The sequence below is a fragment of the Astyanax mexicanus genome, chromosome 10 (assembly GCF_023375975.1).
Source record: "Astyanax mexicanus isolate ESR-SI-001 chromosome 10, AstMex3_surface, whole genome shotgun sequence".
Lineage (NCBI taxonomy): Eukaryota > Metazoa > Chordata > Actinopteri > Characiformes > Acestrorhamphidae > Astyanax > Astyanax mexicanus.
The window spans coordinates 48,641,615-48,664,377 of NC_064417.1; the positions used below are offsets into that span (position 1 = coordinate 48,641,615).

The 22,763-nt window shown below is 36.4% G+C and overlaps 2 protein-coding genes across 11 annotated transcripts in view; one reads left to right on the forward strand and one right to left on the reverse strand.

Moving 5' to 3' along the window:
* Positions 1–15,811, reverse strand: part of septin6 (septin 6) — a 38,342-nt gene extending 22,531 nt beyond the window's left edge. For all 10 annotated transcript variants that reach the window (XR_007441030.1, XR_007441031.1, XR_455197.4 and 7 more), the window contains exons 1-4: positions 15,709–15,811; positions 8,966–9,080; positions 2,672–2,867; positions 1,011–1,197 (exon numbers count right to left, since the gene is read on the reverse strand). Coding sequence is in view for 6 of the 10 variants with exons in the window: in XM_007254423.4 (XP_007254485.2) it covers positions 1,011–1,197; positions 2,672–2,867; positions 8,966–9,080; positions 15,709–15,738 (528 nt within the window). In the remaining 4 variants the exon portion in view is untranslated. The remainder of the gene's footprint in view (positions 1–1,010; positions 1,198–2,671; positions 2,868–8,965; positions 9,081–15,708) is intronic.
* Positions 15,812–18,726: 2,915 nt separating this feature from the next.
* On the forward strand, positions 18,727–22,255 carry sowahd (sosondowah ankyrin repeat domain family d). The gene is made up of 2 exons (XM_007254426.4): positions 18,727–18,903; positions 20,128–22,255. Exon 2 carries the CDS (start codon positions 20,228–20,230, stop codon positions 21,251–21,253), a length of 1,026 nt encoding a protein of 341 aa, XP_007254488.3. The 5' UTR covers positions 18,727–18,903; positions 20,128–20,227; the 3' UTR covers positions 21,254–22,255.
* Positions 22,256–22,763: the final 508 nt, after the last annotated feature.

Genomic DNA, 22,763 nt, shown 5'->3' on the forward strand with positions numbered 1-22,763 from the left:
ATTTTCTAGAGACAGATTATATCTGCCCAGTATCATTTGCTTTACTTTAATCTGGATATATGGAGATATTTGGAGGAGTGGATTATTAGTATCATGATATTCTGAATAATTGAATTATTGTATTTTTTTTTATATCTGTTAGGGGTGTGCCATATATCATATGCGATAATAACATTTTATGTTTATTTTGTTGAAGTAGTGTATCTTTGATTTTTTTTTACTCAGTGTTCTGTCATATCGCCAACAATATCATTATCACGAAAATACCACAAAATATAATAATATTATTTTAGGGCCATATCGCTCCCCCTATAGGGCAATATGTGGAGAATGGTTTAGCATAGGTTGAGCTGGGTGTTATAGAGAGCATACGGCAGAATATGACAGTATAGGGAACTATACAGTGGTATAGGGAGTATATGGTAGTATAGGAAGTTATATTTTAGTACATGGTAGTACAGTGAGTATAGGGTAGTTTTTTTTTTTCTGTAGTATTGAGTGGTTTTAAGTGTTGAGTATAGAGAGTAAGGATGTGCCATATCATATTGTACACAATAATACGTGTTGGATTTGCCATTTACGGTATTTACTTTTAATTGTTTGCAGTTTATATGCAGCATATTATTATACTACTTGAATTTTGTAAAATAAATAAAACAAATAAACAATTTAAATAAATGAGTGCAGTACTGTTTCCTGCACCTTCAAATGATTCTTGGAAACTGGAGAAAACTGGTACAGGAGGATGTCTGGCTGACCCACATGGCAACAGCTTTAGCCTTTAGCTCAGTTTAACATGATTGGACAAAGTCTCAGTTTCATTAGAGAATAGAAGAATTGGAGGACTGACAGGTGAAGAACTGCAGCAATAAAGCCATTGATAAGATGAGAAAATAAAAAGCAGCTTGTCTGGGCCGTGCAGCACTGATACTTAACATGGGCTGGGTAGTGTAAGGCAGCGGGGGAGCCAACAGCAAATGTCTAAAAGCAAAAGAAAGTCATGCACCAACCTTGCTGTCCAGTTTCTTCATGGTTACCAGGTCCAGAGACTTTAGGGAGTGTCCAGTGGGGGAGATGAAGTACAGGCAGGCATGGACGCGGGTGTCGTGATAGCTGTGGAGGGTGCGTTTGATTTTGAGCTCCTCCTGAAGGTAGGCCTCAAACTGAGTGTCGATGAACTCCACAATAGGTTTGTAACTGCAAACAAAACAAATATGAAATAATGAAAGCAGAAGTGGAAGAATAAATCTGTGAAAGGGATGAACACATGGACTGCATGTCAAAACACAGCCCAGCTGTTATACAAATGCAACTCAAAAAGAACCACTTCAAAAGAAACCCGTTTGTCCCGACCGACCCGGTTCTATTGATCTGGAACACTGTTCCCACTCACGGCCAAAGAAAACAACAGCATGTCTATTTTCACTTTAACTCTTTTTATCCTCTCGCTCTGAAATCATGCATTAAATCACACACACCAGCTGGGTGAGGCATTAAACTGTGACCTGTGGAGATTCCCATAACTGCACACCTTCTTCAGGCTCCTTCAAGCATCATGACATCATCTTTACTCTGATGTTTCCTGAGAACTTTACACTGCAGTGTCACATGACCAGAGACAATGCAAGCTTTTCTTTACGTGAGTTTTACCTTACAGAAAATCACCAAGCCTCGTTTTTTCCCACAGATACAAAGTTAGAAATACAACGACAAGCCAAAAGTCACGAGACAGCAGTATGTACACTGACCATGAAGTGATACCTCAGGGAATGGCTTGGGAAAACCCACACCTGTAAATGTTGTAAGGTGCTGTCTCAGGAGTAAAGCTAAAACACTAGTCAGCGAGGTAATTAACTACTCATTATTAAGTGACGCCTGATTAATGGGTTAATCTGTGTCAAAAGTAACAGGACACAACATACAAAACCAGTCAAAAGTTTGGACATCTTCCCACTTATAATTGTTATTTAATGTATTATTTTCTACACTGTAAATCAATACTAAAGTGATCCAGACTATGAATGAACACATAAGGAACCATATAGTAACAAACCAAAACCTGTTTACTTGCGGTTTCTGAGGCTGGTAACTATGATGAACCTATACTGTACAACAGAGGAAACTCTTACTCTTCCTTTCCTGGGGCAGTCCTGATGAGAGCCAGTTTCATCATAATATCTGCACTTAAGTATGTTCTTGAATTTTTTCAGATTGACTGACCATCATTTCTTAAAGATTTTTTTTCATCATTTATTTGAGTAGTTCTTGCCATACTATGGATTAGAACATTACTCAAATAGAGCTCTAAACTGTATACCTGCAACTCTACCTCTTCACAACTTTACAAATGATTACATTAAGACACATTAAGAGGCAAGAAATTCAAGTCATTAACTCTTGACGAGTTCAGCACAGCTGATAACTGAAAGCCATTCAAGGTTACACTACCTCAAACAGCTGATTGATACTTTAAAGAATGTAAAATATAAAACATCCTGGTTTTGTTCACAAAAACTTTTTCTTCAGAGTTTGAATGACTTTAGTATTAATCTACAATGTCAAACATTTTAAAATACTGAAAAAACACTGAATTATTTAAGGTGTGTCCAAACTCTTGACTGATACTGTATAACCTGGTTTTGAATTTAAACGTCACTGAGCCAGATCTCACCTGTCCTCTTTGTTGATCTGATCTCCGAAGCCGACGCTGTTAACGATGGTGAGCTTGAGGCGGACGTTGCTCTCCTGCAGCTCGTACGTGTTGGACTTCAGCTGCACTCCTGGCTGGTTGTGCTGCGTCGGATCTCCCTCGAACTTGGTGTTGAACAGAGTGTCCATAAGAGTGGACTTCCCCAACCCCGTCTCTCCTAAAACAGCAGAATAAAACACACAGTCAGTACTACGTATGTAACTATGTTACATTTTAATCCAAAGCTAATGATAGCTGAGCTGTGGATAGCTGGCTAGGTTTATCTTGCATGTACTTTTTGTGGGTACACGCACAATGATGTCATTGTTGTAGTTTTGAGCGACATTTGATGAAAAATTAGATTTTTTGAAGAATGGTATTTTTTTTTAGACATTCCCACTGTGACAAACAACTCACTCCAAGGGCCCTACTACAGCGATCTATAGGCGAACCTTCAACTACGCACCATGCAGCTTGATTTAGAGTGTGTCAGTGTTACTTTGCTATCGTAACGATGGGAAAAGTACTCTTGGGCAGCTTAAAGCTCACAAAAGGCATGTACCAATTATCTTATGTACCAATTCTTATTCTCTTATTCTCATGGGTGTGATATGGGCATAACGTAAAATAAACCAATCAATGTGTTACTTGCTCATCATTTCCTTCAAGAGCCAGGTGCGCTCTGACTTTGGTGAATAGCTATTTTAACGCCGCAGCTACCTGTACGTGTCCAACTCTTCTCAGCAGAGGAAACTGACCTGCTCATATAAGTTTGTGCACTGCACAAGTGGGGGTATATACGCGTTGGGAAGGATATCTGCCAAGATAAAAATGTCTAGACTGTATTCAGCCAGTGGAGCTCCTGTGTTTTCCATTGCCAAGATAGCAATACGCCTTTTTGAGGAATTTACAAACACATCTTATTTTGTTACCACCACACCAATAGCGTAGATCTATTTCACAAGCTTAGTTCCTACTGTATTTAAAGAACGGGGGTGTAAGCGGGGTGTAAGATAGCAATGAGCATTGCGACACACCTTTAATAAGGTGTAAGGTAGGGCCCAAAATCTGTTTCCAGCCCAATGGGGTTTTCAGGAAGTGGCTTTAGAAAGAGGGGTGACATTTTTTCAAACATTTGCTCACTGGTTTATACAAAATTACCTAGCATAGCATAGCTTTACTGCTACACATTTCTTTGATGTAATCATTCCTATGCACCGATATTCACTCAGAACTTATTTTCTGTTTGTTTTCAGTGTAAAAACAAAGATCATCACACTGGTCATTATTGTGTCTCAGAGACTCTGGCCTTTTCAGCACTGAACATGAACAAATCCATACAGTGGAAAGCTTTCCCGTCAGCCTACAGCTTTAAATCCTGGTGTGCCGACAGGCCTGAGAGCAGTGAAAAGGCTCATCGTGCGATGCCACCAGAATGTTAATTATATAGATGGCTCTTATTGGCCACTTCTTCATATATTTAGCTTGCAGTGCACCTTCCCACAGGGCCCTCGCTCAGCTGCCTCGGCGAGAGAGAGACGCTTTTCCACTCAAAGTAAAACAGGAAGTTCTCATTCAAATCTACAGCTGCTGCCTAAAACAGCCAAACTGAGCTGCTGCTGCTGCTGGGATATGATATGATTAAAAAGCCAGGCTAATGCTCGGTGCCAGCTTTAAATTGGTATCACCAGGACAGCGATTAGAAATTGGCAGCTCAGGCTTTGCTTATTGATCATCGGACCCATACTGACAAACCCACAAGCAATCACAAGCATTTCCTCTACTCATAATAATCAGTAGAGAGTATACTAGAGCAGTACTGTTCATACTAAGAATAGGGCCGAACGATACGGACAAACATTTCTAATCTCAATATACGAATATGAAAAAAAAGAGACCCTTAAAAATAATGAGTTTCTTTGATTTTACCAAATTGAAAACCTCTGGAATATAATCAAGAGGAAGATGGATGATCACAAGCCATCAAACCACCAAACTGAACTGCTTGAATTTTTGCACCAGAAGCAAAGGCATAAAGTTATCCAAAAGCAGTGTGTAAGACTGGTGGAGGAGAACATGATGCCAAGATGCATGAAAACTGTGATTAAAAAACAGGGTTATTTCACCAGATATTGCTTTTTAAACTCTTAAAACTTTATGATTATGAACTTGTTTTCTTTGCATTATTTTAGGTCTAAAAGATCTGCATCTTTGTTGTTATTTCAGCCATTTCTCATTTTCAGCAAATAAATGCTTTAAATTACCATATTTTTATTTAGAATTTGAGAGAAATGTTGTCCGCAGTGTATAGGATAAACACCAAGGTTCATTTTACTCACACACATACCTAAAAATAGCAAAATCAGATAAACTGATTCAGAAACTGCAGTGGTCTATAATTTTTTTCCAGAGCTGTATATGCTATATTGCCCAAAGTATTCACTCCCCTTAATTGCTGTGTTTGGTGAGGTTTGGATGGATTTGAGCTGCTCGGTCATGTAAACTCTCCATTTCATGAGTCTCTCTATTCTCTACTGTTGTTGATCTAATCTGAAACTACATGAAGTTTGGAGGTGTGTAGTGATGAACTCTGAAGCCACTGACAGAGCACAGAGTCGCTGTCGTTCTCAGTCTCTTCCACTGTGTTATAATATCACTGACAGTTGGCTGGGGACTGTTTTGTACATCTGTGGCATTGGAAGTGATGGGAACCGGAGTTTAATGATTTGAATGGGTGAGCAAATACTTTTGTCAACATAGCGCATTTCCTAATTTCCATCAATATGATATAATTCAGGTATGTGAAAAGCCATGTTTGATATTCAGGATACAGTGATTGTTAAAGACAAATATTTTTATTCGAGTACATCCCTCGTTTACAGAGTATAGGATCTACAGGATTTCCTAACAACTCTAAGAGTGTGTGTGTCTGTGGTCTCCTTCACAGAAGGTTTTGGCAGCATGGGACGCTTCTATTGGCTGAAACCCCAGAACTACACAAAGAGCCCCTCTAAACATCAGAGGAGATCAACATCCCCTCACAAATTATCCAAAATTACAAGTTTCAACTGATAAATGACAGCTCTAATAACAGCACAGACACGGGGTCTCAGACTGAATATCTGTAGGGTCGTCTTGTGGTACTGGCACATAGCCCTTCATTCAAATGGTTTTTAACCATCAGACTCCTCTACTGTCAGTCTGAGAGCTCATCTCTATGGCCTCTGCTTATGACTTCACTTTAATAATAACAAATTAAGACCAGAGGCTGCTTTAATTCTTGCGATTTCACTCTTACACAGAAAAGAAAACATCACAATCGCATTTTTGTGGCTGAAGACGAGGAGACAGCGCTTTCTGTCTTCTCTAGAAGGAAAACATCTGTCATCAGAGAAACACAGCAAAAGGACTAAATCACTCTGAAGACTCCTCAAACAAAACAAACACTAATCTTAAATTCTGGAATGTGCAATTCTACCTCAACATCAAATTCCCAAATCAGTAAATAAGTAAATCCGGGTTTTATTGGTGTTCGCTCTTGTGAATTCTCACAGAGTTGTCTTGGATTGGAATTTTTGATTAGTAAAAGACTCACATAATTAAACATATTCACACTAAAACTCTACCTGGACAGGAAATGGCTTTCTCAGGGGGTTCTGGGGCTTCTCTGTGATTTTATTCCCGTCCAGAACGACCACGTCTGTGTTATTCTAAGACGTCCTCTGAGAAAACTAGGCTGAATTATCTAATGTTTTTCGCTGAACTCCGGGGTCCTCCGGTAATTTTAGTCCCGTCCGGAAGCACATCTCTTGAGTTTCTGCATTTAACAAAATAGCTATTTGTCCACTGTCACGCACCGTAATTGCACTTTGGGCACGCATTTCCACGGAGATCCATGGAAATACATCAGCGAGTGGAAATGGAGGAGCTACTGAACGTGATGTCACGTGACCAAGAAAGCCAAAAATCTCACTGGTCCTTCTGTTTTTCAATTGCAGTCCGGATGCAAGAGTTTTATCACTAAGGAGAAGTGTGAAATATTTTTCACAGACGTCCCCCTGAGAAACTAATCCCATCCGGATAGGGCTTAATACACACAAATACTAATCCACTTATCTGACAACAATCAACTAACTGATTAGTAACTGATTTAATAGCTGATAAGTTACAGCTAATTTATAATTTAGCATCAAAGCTATGCCTAAGTCCAGGGGTTCTTAACCTGGGGTCGACATGCTTCTGAAGAAGGGTCGGGTATTCTCAGCTAAATTTGCAAACAATTTGGGCTCCAAACTTTGTTTTTCTTTACTGAATCAAAAGACTCATTCTTAGGCTTGATTTAGGGTAATGCATATTTAAAATGAGTTTTCTTTTCACTGATTCAAACTGACTCATTCACTGTTTTATTAAGCTCTTCGATCTCAATCTCAATCTCAATTCAGGTTCACATATGCATGCGCCAAGTCCAGGCGCTTTTTTTTTTTTTTAACAAGATCGAATTGGAAGTGGAGATGCAAAACACCCACTTCCAGAAACGTAAAAAAAAAGAAAAAAGAAAGAAAGCAAGAAAACATGATAAAAAGTACTTAGAATATGGATCTTTGCAGCCTGAGACAAAGGTTTATAGAATGCTCTTTGCCTGATTTTTGGATTTCACTTTTAACAGAGTTCTCAGCACAAAGTTTAATGGCGTTAAAAATAATTCTCCCTTTTGGATACAATTTTTTCTGTGAATCTGGATTTTCTTCACTTACAACACTAAAACAAAACACAGACCAACTGTTCCTGAGCCCTACTAAGCTAGCATGGATCATCTTCGTGCTTCAATGCAGGTTCAACCATCACATTAAGTAAGCAAACTTATAATTGTTTTATTTTGTGCTGCAAATGGCAAAATTTTTGGGTCGCAAAGTTAAAAGGGTTAAGAACCTCTACCTTAGCCTATGCATAGACATCCAGCTGTACTGCCCCAGAAATGTAACTACGTGTTGCTCATCATGAACAACAGCAGCTGTGATTGGTTCATTCTCGCTTTTTCGTTTTAAACTGAAGAGCGAAGCAGAGTCAATAATAAACACAGAAGTAGAATACACATGCATCGGCGTAAGGCTTCTGCACAGGCTACACCATAGACAATGCGTTGACTCAACTCTACAGGTATAAACTATGGATATGTAAAAATATGTGTAAAAAAAAAAAATAAGACAACCTAAAATTGACTGACGCCACAACATTTTCTCATAATGTTTCCAACCAAATCCTTCTTTTTAAGAGATAACAAATTTAAATCCAAAGACAGACAAGGCAGCTTTCAACTACAGCTAAACAAACATCCTCAAACAACAGTCCGCTTTCAAACTACTCATCTACCAATCACACAGCTGCTGATCACTGACTCTAATCAGATGACCACATAATGACTACAAAAACAACCCGCAGGGAGTTTACACGGCAGGATCGCAAAAGGTCAGCTGTGGTTATGAATGGTTAGCCGCTAATGCTAATGCTCCAGCTTTAGTGGAAATCTGAAAATCTAAGCTTACTGTAAATAAACTGTACTGCAAATTTACTCACCAAAAATACAGTTTTAACAAGAGAAATCTGCACTCGTTTGACTTGACTGACTTTTTTTTTAAGAATTAAGAATTACAGTTTTGTTTAGTTAGCTTAACTTTACCTTCCTACTACTCCTACTAGTCACTAGTGTCGTATAAAATGTGCCTTATAATCTGGTGCGCCTTATGTATGAAAATAAATCATAAAATAGACATTTATTGATAATGCACCTTATAATCCGGTGCACCTTATAGTGAGAAAAATACAGTAGTATAAAAACTGGAAAAATTGGTAAGGGATAGTGACATGGAACTGTGTTTACACTCACATGATCATACTGTATCTTTGGAATGTAGACTGTATGTAATTTCAGGTCAGCCTCCATGACAGTGAATTTATTTACTCTGCTACCATGTATCACTTATCATAACCATAATGGGTAAGACACTGTTCAGAATCTGTCAGTATCTACTTAAAACAAAAAGGTAAATTATGGCAAAACACAAACTACTAGGACATTTTTAACCAGCTCTATCTGAGGCCTAAATAAACCCCCAACACGAAACACAGCAAGTAGACTTAACCAGCGCCCCCCACCACCATGTACAGTAAATGGGTCAAAGAAGAGGATCAGTGAGCATTCACAGAGGAGGGCTGGAGACAACAGTTACAGAATTTTGCTCCAGGGGGTGAAAGGGAGCACCCACATGACACACTCACCAACGCAGAGGATGTTGAAGCAGAAGCCATGGTTAACAGACTTGTTGACCAGCTGGTCCGGCATGCTGTCGAAGCCGACATGGCCAGAGAGTGGGACGGCACGTGCACCCTCACCCTAAAACATAATTAACAACAAGAAATATTCATTAAAAAAATCTGCAATTGTAGTATTTAATACTATATGGCATAATTAGCACAAGCAGAGAAGCACACAGTGTAGCAAGTTCAAATCCCATTTCAATACTGTAATTTAACAATTAATTCTATATTTACTTTAGTTTTGAGTTGCTCAAAAGATGCAAAAGTTGTGTTAATAAACACAAGATCCTTTAGGATATTAACTCCTTTTTTCTGTCGTCAATAGTAGAAGGAGTAAATAGTATATTTTTTATTATCGGGCTGAATATGTTAAGTTCATTAAGAGAAAAAAGTTCCTCGAAACTGCTGCCAAATTTTAAGGGACTGTTTCAGTACCTGGCTCACAGAATAGCTAGACAGAGCTTTTGGCAAAGGCAATTTAGAACAAAGCAACGCATGTAGTGAGAAGGAGAAACAAGATAATTCCTCCAAATTCACCCACTTAGTGGGTACAGAGGTTTTTATATTTATCCAGAGTAACATAGCACTGATGTTTGAAGCTCAATATTAATAGCGAAAATTTGGTAGTGATAAGCCGTGTTGCAATATATTTCTGCGGATTCTGGTTTTTTTTTGTTAACAATTAATTCTATATTATTACTTTTAGTTCTTTATTCGAAGGGAACTCTACAGACAAATACATTACAGACATTTGCTGAACCATTTTAACTCGGATTTGTCTCTCTCAGCAACTCCAACAATTCAAGAGAAGTACCATCAGTAGTATTATATAGTTTTATGATCATGTCTATCTATTTGTGTCTCATTAAATCAGTCCTGCACACAGCTAAGGGTGGGCAATATGGCCGTAAAATAATATCACAATATTTCATGGTATTTTAGTGATAACGATACTCTTGGCAAGATGACAAAACACTGAAATAAAAAAATATATATTTCAAGGATACACTACTGCAACAAAGTGAAAATTTTACTATTGCATACAGTATGATATGACACCTCTAACTGCGATGTTAAAAAATACAAGATTTTTTTTAAGAATCAGATTTGTAACAGAAGTCAATGATCCAGAATTTCATGATACCTATAATACACTCCAAATATCTCCATATATCCACAATTAAAGTAAAATAAATGATACTGAACAGATATAATCTGTCTCTAGTAGATCTACACAAAATACTGCAAGATTCGATGGTATCAACTGGTATCACCAACAAAAGCAATGTTAAACTGGAACAGAAAAATTGGGATTTTGTGTTTGGGCTGGATTTGCCCTAAAACACAAACTAGTCGTGGTCATGTCCAAAGCCTTAAGCTAACCATTTTTTAAGAAATGTTTTAAAACACTGTATATATATTTAATGGGTTTAATTGTAACACAGTTAACTCAGGTCTAACATCATGTTTTGTGCGAAACTGACCAATGGAGAATCAGGAAACGACTAAGGAAACACCCATCATGTCAGAAACCTGTCAGTCTTAATAAGAGAGGGATGTGTGTAATCAGTTTACAGCTGCTGGAGTTTCTGCAGGGCTTTTGGAAAGTAGCAGGTTTTTTTTTTTTTTGTATGAGGAACAAAATATGAAAATAAAGTGACCTGTTATATTTACATCTTTCCCAAAATACAGGGGAAGTAGCAGCGCTTATTTTTAACCATAACTTTAATCCTGATTAATAAATAATATTTTTGCGATTTACCATTTAGGGTATAATAAAATCATGTTAAGCTTCTTTATTTTTAGTTCATATGTATAAAAAAAAATATTTGGTTCTTTTTGAACATGCTTAACTACTTTTTTCCACATCTAAACAAGTCAAAATGTATAACTACAGATCCCACCCCCCCCCCCCCCCCAAAAGGTTAACAACAGCTGAATAGACAAGTCACAATAACAACATTAGTGTTACTTTTAACAATTAAAGTGTTAATTTAGCCTGGATTAATCCTAAATAAGAATATTTTAAGATTAAATTGTCCATACTACTACTTTAATGTCAATCTAACACTGATTACTTTATTTATAATATAAAATATCCAGTATTTAAAGGTGGATTAGTCACAGAATAGAGTCCATTTTCTCTTGTTTCGTGACGAAGCTAATAAGCAACTAAATAAACATACTGGGCCACGTCCTACTTTAGAGTGCTGAAAAAAGGAGATGAAATCTAGTTTCATCTGACAAAAAGCTCAAAGACTGTAGAGTATGGTGCATTTTTTTTAAATATCTTCTCATACAGTATGTTACATACACACAGAATATACAGTGAATATATACTGGCTAACAGTTGCAAATTAACCTCTTAAACTGCTTTAAATGATCAGTGGTTCCTAGATTGTATTTACTCTCCAAACCATCACTGATTGGTGGAAACTTCACACTAGACTTCGAGCAGTTCGGACTGTGTGTCTCTCCACTCTTCCTCCAGACTCTGTTCCCTTGATTTACTTTAAATGAAATGTAAAATTTACTGATGATCAGTGATGGTTTGGAGAGACATGTCATCTGCTGGTGTTGATCCACTGTGTTTTATTATCAAGTCTAAAGTAGTTTTGTTTTCCTAAAAATCTTACAGCACTTCATGTTTTCCTCTGCTACGGACAATGTTTATAGAGATGCGGATTTCATTTTCCAGCAGGACTTGGCACACTGCCAAAAGTACAAGTTGGTCTTATATAATATTCTAATTTTCTGAGACACTGATTTTTGGGTTTTTATTGGCTGTAATCCATAATCATCAACAATAAAATAAACGCTAAGACCACTCTGTGTGTAATACATATATATATATATATATATATATATATATATATATATACGTATATATATATATATATATATATATATATATATATATATATATATATATATATATATATATATATATACGTATATATATATATATATATATATATATATATATATATATATATATATATATATATATATATATGAGATTCACATTTTAAATTGAAATTAAGTAATTAAAAAAAAAATCAGTCTGAGTGTGGTTCTTCACTCAGGCATTTGACTTTATATGGTCATGCACTTTCCTCCTGTAGTTCAGTGGCTATGAAAAGCTAAGAGACGTGCAGCTCAGGTAGGTAATCGCACACACTTCCTCTTTCCTGTCTCTATACAGCCGTTTAAAACCACATTTTACAGACACACACGCAGTCGTCTGCTCCTCGCAGCGTCAATGATTCCACTGCACTAACAGTGCTGACATCTGCGCAGAGATAAAGCAGGCCTGCGCAAATTCAAAACACAGAACAGATGAAATATGAAAGTGCAGATGGGGGAAAAACTGCTGTTTTAATGCTTATTTTAAGTGTTTTAGCTTCTTAACATTATTAAAACTGCTGTTTCCAGCATTTTGTCACTGCTACAGCAAACCTGCCACCTGACCTATTCAAACCTAGACAGGAAACGCTGTGCCTGCTGCTGCTGCTGCCTGACGAGAGCATAACTGTAACTGTGTGATCCATATGATAACAGTAATCAGAAGAAACTGTGCCCAACATCATATACATCAAGTCCAGTAACCATTCCTCAGGATCTGATAAGAAGGGATGGAAAAGATGTCGTCCCCTGGGAGAAGAAAAAAATGACCAAAAGTATCCCCCAGTACGACTTCCACTGTTTCTAGGAGGTGTCTCTCAATTACAGAAGTGTAAACGGCATTCTTTTGCTAAAGGAAAAACTACATTTTTAATTTTCATTCAACCAAGCCCATTGAGTTGACCATAAACAGGCTAACAACTGCAAATTAACCTCTTAAACTCCTGGTTCCTGGCTTAGTTTGCATTGCTTTGCATGCATTTACCAAACAGCCATCCTTACGGAGTAATTCATGGAGTGTAAAAGGTTAAATATACAATATTGTATTGTTGTATCATGTTAAATTAAATAAACTTGCAGCAAAAAAGTAATAAAATCATGTCTGCGAGTCAAAATATGATAAATACTGTGTATCATAAGATTATCTGTAAATGCTTTGATATAATATTGTGCCATTATATTATGCGGAGATGGGGATTTCATTTTCCAGCAGGACTTGGCACACTGCCCACACTGCCAAAAGTACCAATTGGTCTTATATAATATTCAAATTTTCTGAAACTCTGATTTTTGGGTGTTCATTAGCTGTAAGCCATAATCATCAACAATAAATATGTGTATAACATATATGAGTTTTACATTTTTAATTGAATTACTAAAATAAAGTAACTTTTTAATGATATTGACCAAAACTAAGAAATATATTGTGATACATATTATTTGGCTTCTTGTATAGGGACATGCTTAGTCTGTATTAATAGTGAATGCATACTAAAACAATTTCACACTACCTAATGTCCCCAGATTTACCCCCTATTTTACTTCCATTTTAGTTAATAAAAGTCTGCTAAAGCTGCAGCTTCTCAAAGACATCTGGTTATTGAGCAATAGTTAACAATAAGATGTTAGAATTGGCTTCAGGCTGAGGACAAACAACAAAAACCCAACATGGTATTGACAGAAGCAACACCCCACCATCTGCTCCACGTGTGCAGCACTTGAATAGAGGTCAGTAGGAAAAGTCCTGTACTGTGCCTTTTTGTAATAAAAAGTACCCTAGATTTTTTTACTGTCAAAATATCATTTCAGAAAATGTTCTATACCACAGGGAAGCACAGTGCACAATGTGCCAATGAGAGAATCCATGCATTTACAGCATTTTAACATCTGGAAGTCCAGACCAAAGTTTGTGTGTTTGTTGTATTGTATAAACAGTATTTGTTCTTTTGTTCCAGACTAAAGTATTTAACTAGGTCCGGCACAAACAAGGCAAGTGTGAAAGCAACAAAACTATTTAAAAAAAAAAAGTATTTACTTTCATTACTCTGTAGATAGAAGTATAGATATTAGGGTTAAAATACTTCTTTATAGTTGAAGAAATATCAACTCAAGCGTTTTACTCTTTAAGTAAAAGTGTAAAGGTGCTGGTTTTAAAACTACTTAAAAGTATAAAAGGAAAAGACAAAAGCTTAGGCCACGCACACAGAGTCCTATAGTGCACTACCTCCCCTCCCCAAAACACAAAACATTTTTCTAAGAACCATAATGACTATAATGTTCTATTAAAATGTTAATGTTGATTATATAATTTGGGATGCACTCGGCTGTTCCCTGTTTCAGCTGCATATATGCTCATTGAAAATGAATTTATTTTAGTAGAATGTAAATATATTAAAGAACAGATAAAATCCTTTTGTTTATACTTTTGGTCTATTATCATAAAAATTAGGTGGTTTATTTTTTTCCCCAACTCCAAGAGAATAAAGTGAATAAGACATGCACTAGGTGAGTGATGTTTTTATCCTATTAGAACCATGAATCATACTAGATTTTATGTTTTTTTTTTTCACGAATTGCTAGTGATTTTATTAGTTAGCTAATAATAACCTATAGGTGTTCAAGTGTCAAAGCAATAACAGAATGCAAACTGTGTACACTGATTTATTGACCTCGATACTGACACCACCAAACTAGGAAACTCAGGCCTATCTAAAAATCAGAAGTTTCCCACTGGTAAATATGATAAATATAAATATAATATACCTCAAACATGGCCGCTTTGGTGATGTTAGGCATAGTAAACACACGTGACTGACAACGACCACCACTGATACTACAGTGAACCACAGTGAACCATTTATTAGAGTGGAGGGAAGGGAGCAACACCTTTCAGTACAGTAGCCACTTTTATCCACAATAGAGAGATTAGATACATCTGAAATCCTGCAGAAAAATATTTTAAAATATTTCTCTCTTAATACAGCTTTAGACTAATTACACCAATTCATTTGGGACTAGGATAAACCATTCATAGCTCAGACAACGCCCATAGAGCCAGAGCAACACAGGAGGATGGTGGGGCTTTCTTTAGCCAGAAAACCTAGCTAACCACCAGCGGATGGGTGCTACATTTTACTGGCCCATATTTATCCAACCTAGATAGATTATTTAGGTTAGATATAGGCCATGAATTGGGCTGGGAATTGCATCCGCTATCGAACAAGCTAGGTTATAGTTTTTTTTTTTTATAAAATAAATGAATAAACAGGCAAAACAGGCATCAACATGTGAATGCAATGATAAAATGTGATCTGGGAAGATTTAAAAATAAATAAGTAATATTTAGAGAGATCTAGAATAAAGATTTAAACGTTTAAATCGGTTTAAATTAATTTCTATATAGCTAGGTTGGTTATTCTCTGTAATTCTAGGCGAGCCTGCTGTTTCCCGTTATACTGGTAGGTTCGGTTAAACGAAGCCTGCACGCTGTTTAAAATCCAGATCCAAGGACTCAAAATCCGCTCCAGGATTTTGTTCCGAAAGAATTGAGCAAATTCGCAGCTGGTCTGCAACGAAGCCACCGCGGCGGTTTGAACAAAATCCTGGAGCAAATTTTGAATTCGCGGACCCGGATTACCCATTTCCACCGTTTTAACAGAATTGAATGGAAATTATAGAAAGCACACTCGTTCCCGCAGCAAATTCACTTTTTTTAAAGCTTCAACACACACGCGAAGTTCACATTTGTCGCCCAAATAAGCGAATAAACCGATAAAATCAGCGTTCAATCGCTCACTCACCGCCTGCCTTGCTATCTCAGTGGCCGCCATGGTTTGCCTCTATGGCTGGAAGAAGCTCAGGGGGAGGAAACGGCAGCAGTAGCGGCAGCAGAACCAAAACCACAGCTGTTTTATAGGGCGAGACGCGACACTTTCTGAAAGCCGCTACACTACGAACCGCTAGGGGGAGCCGGCGAGAAAGCCTTCAATGAATGGGGATGAGTGGAGCTAAACGTTATTTAAAAACATTATTTAGATGTAAAATAAAATAAAATATGTGTCGAACTATCTATTCCCATCTATTTAATGTTAGAACGTTTAATAACGTATTTTGTGAAGAAGACTAAGAAAACGTACCTCTGTTATCTACTGTAGTGTTTTTATTACAAAAGACGATTTTTGGAGATAAAGCAAAAAGAGTATGTTGTTTAAAATGCATATAACTGGAATTTATAACTGGAATTTAGCTTAAAAAATTATATATTCAGTGCTGAAACGTTTGATATTATTATGTCTTAAAAATAAATAACTAAGTCATAATAATGGGATACTAAGTCATATTTAAGTGATCCTATGTCATATTTATGAGATGCTAAGTCATAATTATGAGATGTTGAGTCATAATTATCAGATGCTAAATCCTAATTATGAGATACTCAGTCTGTGGGTATTATCTCATAATTAGGACTTATGATTTCCTAATTACGACTTACTATCTACTCATGACTAGAGGAAGTAAGCTTATACAGGTTGGATATATGACCAAACGTATGTTGTTTAAATTAAAAGGGTTATATCTGGAGTTTAAAAGCTTTAAAAAATTAAGTCTTCAGTTCTGAAACATTTTTTTAGTATAAAAAGTATTAAACATTTTTTAACTCTTTATAAACCCTGATTTTGCTCAATTGCTCTATAGGAACCCATTCATTTTGAACTCCGCACTCTAGTAGTAAAACAAACCTGGACGACTTTCGTAAGTGGGTGATCTCCGCGCTGGAGGTTCTCTGGAAACGGCAGCGCTCACACAGCAGAACAGAATCGAATTAAATGTGTATATTATTTTCACATTATTTTTAAGATTTAAATATAAAAACTGTTTTTGTTGTAAAAATGATGAGTGAAATGTATCCAGAATAAATCCCGTATATCGGCAGAATTCTGGTACACTACTGTTTTTTCACCCCTTTTCTGCAAAAATGGATTATTCCATGTTTAAAAACAGACGTCAATGAGACGTAGAAAATTGGTTAAACGCTAATTTAGCAAATACACAATTAGCTGAGTAGTATGTAAAGTGAATTAACTTGATTTTCTGGAAATAAAACAGTAAATTTGTCAAAATGTTTGGCGTATTGCAAACAATATAATCTGAAATCAGATTGTAGGCTGTTTCTAAATGATTTGAATGGTTGTTCTTCACTTTCTAAATGATTGAGCGACAATAGTACAGACTGTATGGCATATTCCTCCAATTTGGTGCCATTTCTGTCACCAGGAAATTACTTGTATAAATCTGCACACAAAATAACTTTACAATACATTTTATTACTAAACATAGTGTCTTGTACATTGACCTAATTGCAAAAGTAAGAAGTGTGATTAAAAACATTAATAAAAACTACTTACAACACTGAAAAAATAGCATTTGCTGCCTGTCCCCACTCTCTAACTATAAACATATATAAATTTATTACTACGAGTGATGAGGAGAAAGAGCACCATCTACCCAGCCACAGAGAGCAAGGCCAATTGTACACTCTCAGAACTCTGGCAGCTGATGGAAAGCTGCATGACCGGGATTTGAACCAGCAAACTCCAGATCAGAGTGGCAGCGCCATAGTCTGCTGGACTTCTTTTGCATTGTTGTGTTACTCTAAATTCCATCTATGCTTTAAAAATATATATTTTTCATAGTAAATGCATAATATTTAAGTTAAAATACAAATTTTAGTTGTGTCCCTGGAACATTTTACAAATTACATCTAAAAAATATATAATGGTTTAAGAGGATAATTTATCATACAGTCAAACAGCAATATCAACCAGAAAACATAATACTAATTCAACATTTATAATAAAAAAATATTGATTTAAAAGAGAGAAAACATTTTAATATTTTAACATCAGCCACAAACTGTAGAGCATTTCTAGCTTACTTTATAGACTGATTTGTTAATTTTGCTGACTAAAATACAAAAGAAAAAGCTCAATTCATCCCAACAATAAGACAAAACAACTATGCCTTATTTACAGTCTATGGCATTTATTAATGAGAAGTATCTTTATTTTTTTGTTCATTATTTTTTATAATTTTCTACATTGTAGATTAATGCTGAAGACATTACAACTATAAAGGAACACTAAACAATCCTAAAGAATCCTAATTTAACATTTCTAATGAAAATATTGATAAAAAATACAGAAAATATTTTAACAGACACACATTGTAAAGCATTTCTAGCTTTATGGACTTACTCAATATTTACAGCCTGCAGTCTTTATTAATTGCATTAATTTATAATTGCACCAGTCAAACACAAAGTTTGACACAAAACAAGTTTTGTTTCTACACTAGAGATTAATACTGAAGACATTGAACGCATAATGCAGTTATATAGTAAGAACAAAAAGTGTTAAATAAACCACAATATGCTTTATACTTCAGATTCTTCTAAAAAACACATTTGTCTTTGAGGGCAGATCTGCACACTTCTTTTGAATTCTGTTAACATTTCTTCCATATTAAATATATATATATATATATATTTAATATGGAAGAAATGTTAACAGAATTTAAAAGAAGTGTGCAGATCTCCCCTCAAAGATAAATGTGGTTCTTAGAAGGATCTGTATATATATATATAGGATATATAGATTTAAGTTTTTACGTCATAACTCATTAATTAATGATTTAATGAACACTGACGCGCCTCTGGGTTTCGATATGTCCCTCAGCCAATCAGCAGCGCTGTGTGGGGTCACATGCTGATAGAGAGAGAGGCGCGCCTGGTGAGCTATTCCAGCTGAACTTTAGTCAGTATATTTACTCTATCAGCTACTGCTGGGCTTACAGGCGGAAATAAACAGTGGACGGAGCGGTTTTGCTTTGTTTTCTCGGAAAAAAACGCGCTGTTTCCTCCTGAACTCATGATTTTCTAGGATCCTGGGAGTTTAAAAGAGTATCAGCATGTTTATGAGGACTGAGCTTCAGAACAGGTGAGATATGAGAGCTTCAGTACAATCAGTAATGGACTGTATTAGATTACAAGCTAGTGTAATGTGTGTGTGTGTACTACTACTACTACTACTACTAATAATAATAATAATAATAATAATAATAATAATAATAATAATATTACAAATAATAATATTACAAATAATAATATAAATCATAAATATCTCCAGATCTATAAATCTAATAAAATCTGATAAGTCATATCACCATTAGACAAACAGTACCAGTCAAAAGTCTGGATACACACCTTCTCATTCAATGTCTTACTTAATTTATTTATTTGATTTATTTTCTACATTGTAGATTAATAATAAAGACATGAAAACAATAAGGAAACAACAAAAACGTGTTTGTGGAGTTTGTCTTCCACAATCCCCTTCAAGTTGACTCTACCTCATGAAGACACTGAGATTGAAACAACAAGAGTGTGCAGATCTGTCCTCAAAGATAAATGTGCTACTTAGAAGAATCTATTATCTATTAAATTATAAAACACATCCTGGTTTGTTTCACACTTTGTAAAAAAACCTTCAGTATTAAGCTTACAAATAAAAAGTAAGAAAACACATTGAATGAGAAAAAATATGTCCAAACTTTTGACTGGTACTGTATATATAAAACAGAATGACTACAGAAACACTACTATAGACTACTGCTTTTATTTAAGGAAAATATATATTTTTTGCTACAGTGATTATTCACAACATTTTTAAGCATTTGCATTTTGTAATGTTTTATATGTTTTATCATATCTTAACCATTGCCAACTAATAATTAAAAGAGACAACACTTTTACAGTGTTTGTTGTTACTGTTGTAAGTACTGTTATGTGCGACCCTCAATGTGAAATGTTACCCACAGTATAAACTGTACTTGTGATTTATAAATTAGTTATAACAACATATTAACATCGTTTAAGGCCCTGTTTACAAGTTAAACACTAGTCATAAGCTATGTAGTGTAATGCGATGTAATGTAGGAAGTTTGCTTGTTTCAAAATGGCTAGAAAAGAGGAACAGAGTTTTTTTTTAAGTAGAAAAACAAGGAAGAGGCACTTCATGTGAGAAAGAATGCAGATTCAACTGATTTTAGAGACTCAACTCCCAAGAGAACCAACATTGTCTTATCTTGTTCTGCCTTAAACTGCTTTAAACTACTGTATTTTGAGGCATAAATATGCATACGTCTGTCTGTCCACTGTTTAGAAACTCCTAGATAAAATGGGAAGCAGATGATTTTGAAGAGGACGCTTGTTCTTGGCCGTGTGAACTTTGTTTTTGGACATTTCCAGTGTTTATCTAAGCCATGGACAGCGTAAACAGTACGGACAACAGCAGCATGGTCAGCAGCCGGGAGCTGTCTGAGACCAGCAGGAACGGTCCAGATCCTCATACAGGTGGAGGAGAAGCTGGAGGAGTTCCTTCAGGAAGCCTATATAGATATAGTGAGAGGAAAATCTCTGTAGTTAGTTTAAGTGATGGAAGCATGACCCGCTCACGCAGAACCAGACTGCAGAAGCAGGCCGAGCTTCAAGGATCTGCAGAAGCTCAGGATAAAGGTTCTATCACTCCATCTATGAGGAAGAAGTACCTGCAGGAACTGTTTCTGAACAACAAGTCTCACACCGGACTGTCTAGTATACTGTCCTTCAGGAGCACGAGCCAGTGGCCCAGGTATGGAGAGGATGCAGGAGGATACACCCTGGAGGACCCCAGCAATGGAGCAGCATTCTGGGCTATGGACCCTGTGGAGCATGCATGGATGCTGTCTATAGTAGATGGGAACTACGACACCATGGTGGAATTCCTCGAAGAAGATCCCAGCCTACTCACGAGGAAGGACTTCGTAAGCGGCTACACGGCTCTCCACTGGCTGGCCAAGAACGGCAAACACGAGATTCTGATAAAGCTCCTGAGACGAGCTGAAAAGGCAGGCACCCCAGTGAACGTGAACCTTAAGGGTAGTGGTGGCCAGACGCCCCTACACGTAGCAGCCATGCACAACCAGTACATGGTGGTGAAGATTCTAGTGGGAGCGTTTGGAGCGAACATTGATGCGATGGACTACAGTGGGAGGAGGGCCTGGCAATATCTGAGAGACGGTGCACCTCCCGAGATGAAGGAACTCCTGGGTGCGTGGGATGATGAGCACAGGTACTGTCAGCTCAACGTGAATAATAATAACTGTTCAGGTCCTGCAGTGTATACAGCGCAGGATTCACAGAAGAGCACGGATGAGGTGGACTTTTTCAGCAGGAGAGCTAATGGCAGGTGGCCATTTGGGTCATTTAGGAAGTTATTTTCTCCATTTCTCTCCAGAGGCAAGAAATAAAGAAATGCCTGACTGTGAATTTGTGAATACGTTTTACAAAAGGGAGTGTCCAATCCTGGTCCTGGAGAGTTCAAACACAAAGTAGATCATTAAACACACACCTGACACTATGAGGTTATGTTCAGTAGTGGTGGGACAATATATCAATATATCAACAGCTCTGGAAAAAATTAAGAGACAATTTTAGTTTCTGAATCAGTTTATCTGATTTTGCTATTTAAAGGTTTATGTTTGTGGAAAATGAACCTTGTTGTTTTATTCTATAAATTACAAACATTTCTCCCAAATTCCACTTAAAAATATTGTCATTTAGAACATTTATTTGCAGAAAATGTGAAATGGCTGAATTAACAAAATTATTCAGAGCTTTCAAACCTCAAATAATGCAAGAGAACAAGAAAACAAGTTCATATTCATAAAGTTTTAAGAGTTCAGAAACCCTGTTTTTTAATCAGTTTTAATGTATCTTGGCATGTTCTCCTCCACTAGTCTTACACGTGGCTTTTAGATAACTTTATGCCACTCCTGATGCTAAAAAATAAAAGTGGCTCAGTTTTTTTGATGGCTTGTAATCATCAGATTACACTACAATCTAGTTGTGCAAAAAATCAGATTTTGGCTGTCATCTTAAACATACTTCTCATATATTTATATGCTCCTGATGGTCTTCACAGTCCTGGATCAGGTGTGTTAGATTAAAGAAGATAAAATCAGAAGGTTGAACTCCATGACCAGGTTTGTGCGCACCAGTTCTACGGGTACCAAATAATTCAAATACTGTAAATCCTATAAAGCACTGTTTTATGTTTTTGTATTCATTGATGAATGATGTTATAATATATTTTAGTACTTTATTACACTGCACCTGTGTGGAAGAGTTGCAGAAGAATGTAAAAAACAGAATGTAACATACACAACATGTATATAGACAGAAGTATTGGGACATCTGCACATTACTTTTTTTTCTGGAATCAAGGGTATTAAAGGAGAGTTGATCCTGTTTTTGTTGGAGTAACTGTCTCTACTGTCTATGAAGCCTTTTTTTTTATTAACGGCTTTATATGTCTATACTATACAACTGACTCAGCAATGGGTGCAGCTGAAATGGTTTATTAGATAGATAGATGGATGAATAAGAGCATGGTCATTTACCAATAAAGGAAAACTCTCAACCTTCTAGCATATTTTATTTTTAATCACATTTTAACCATTGGTCTTATTCCTTTTTCGTAATACTGATATATTCCAGACAGGCTGGTTTTCTTCTAGTCTAGTACAACTTCATCAGTCACTTGAATACCTGCACTACTTTTTTGTAACTCACTATTATGTGTCTTCCAGTGTAGGATGGGGTTTCTTTGTGACTCATTTTCTCCTTTAGGGCAGGGATGCTTAATATCGGTCCTGAAGACCTACCACAGTACAGAGTTCAGATTCAACACTTCACTCTTATTTTCAAATGCCCTGAATGCTTCTTTACCTGTATCAGGTAGATCAGTGTTTCTTAAAC

Excerpts from the sequence above, each read along its gene's own strand:
- sowahd (XM_007254426.4), top strand. The coding sequence starts at position 20,228 with ATGGACAGCGTAAACAGTACGGACAACAGCAGCATGGTCAGCAGCCGG.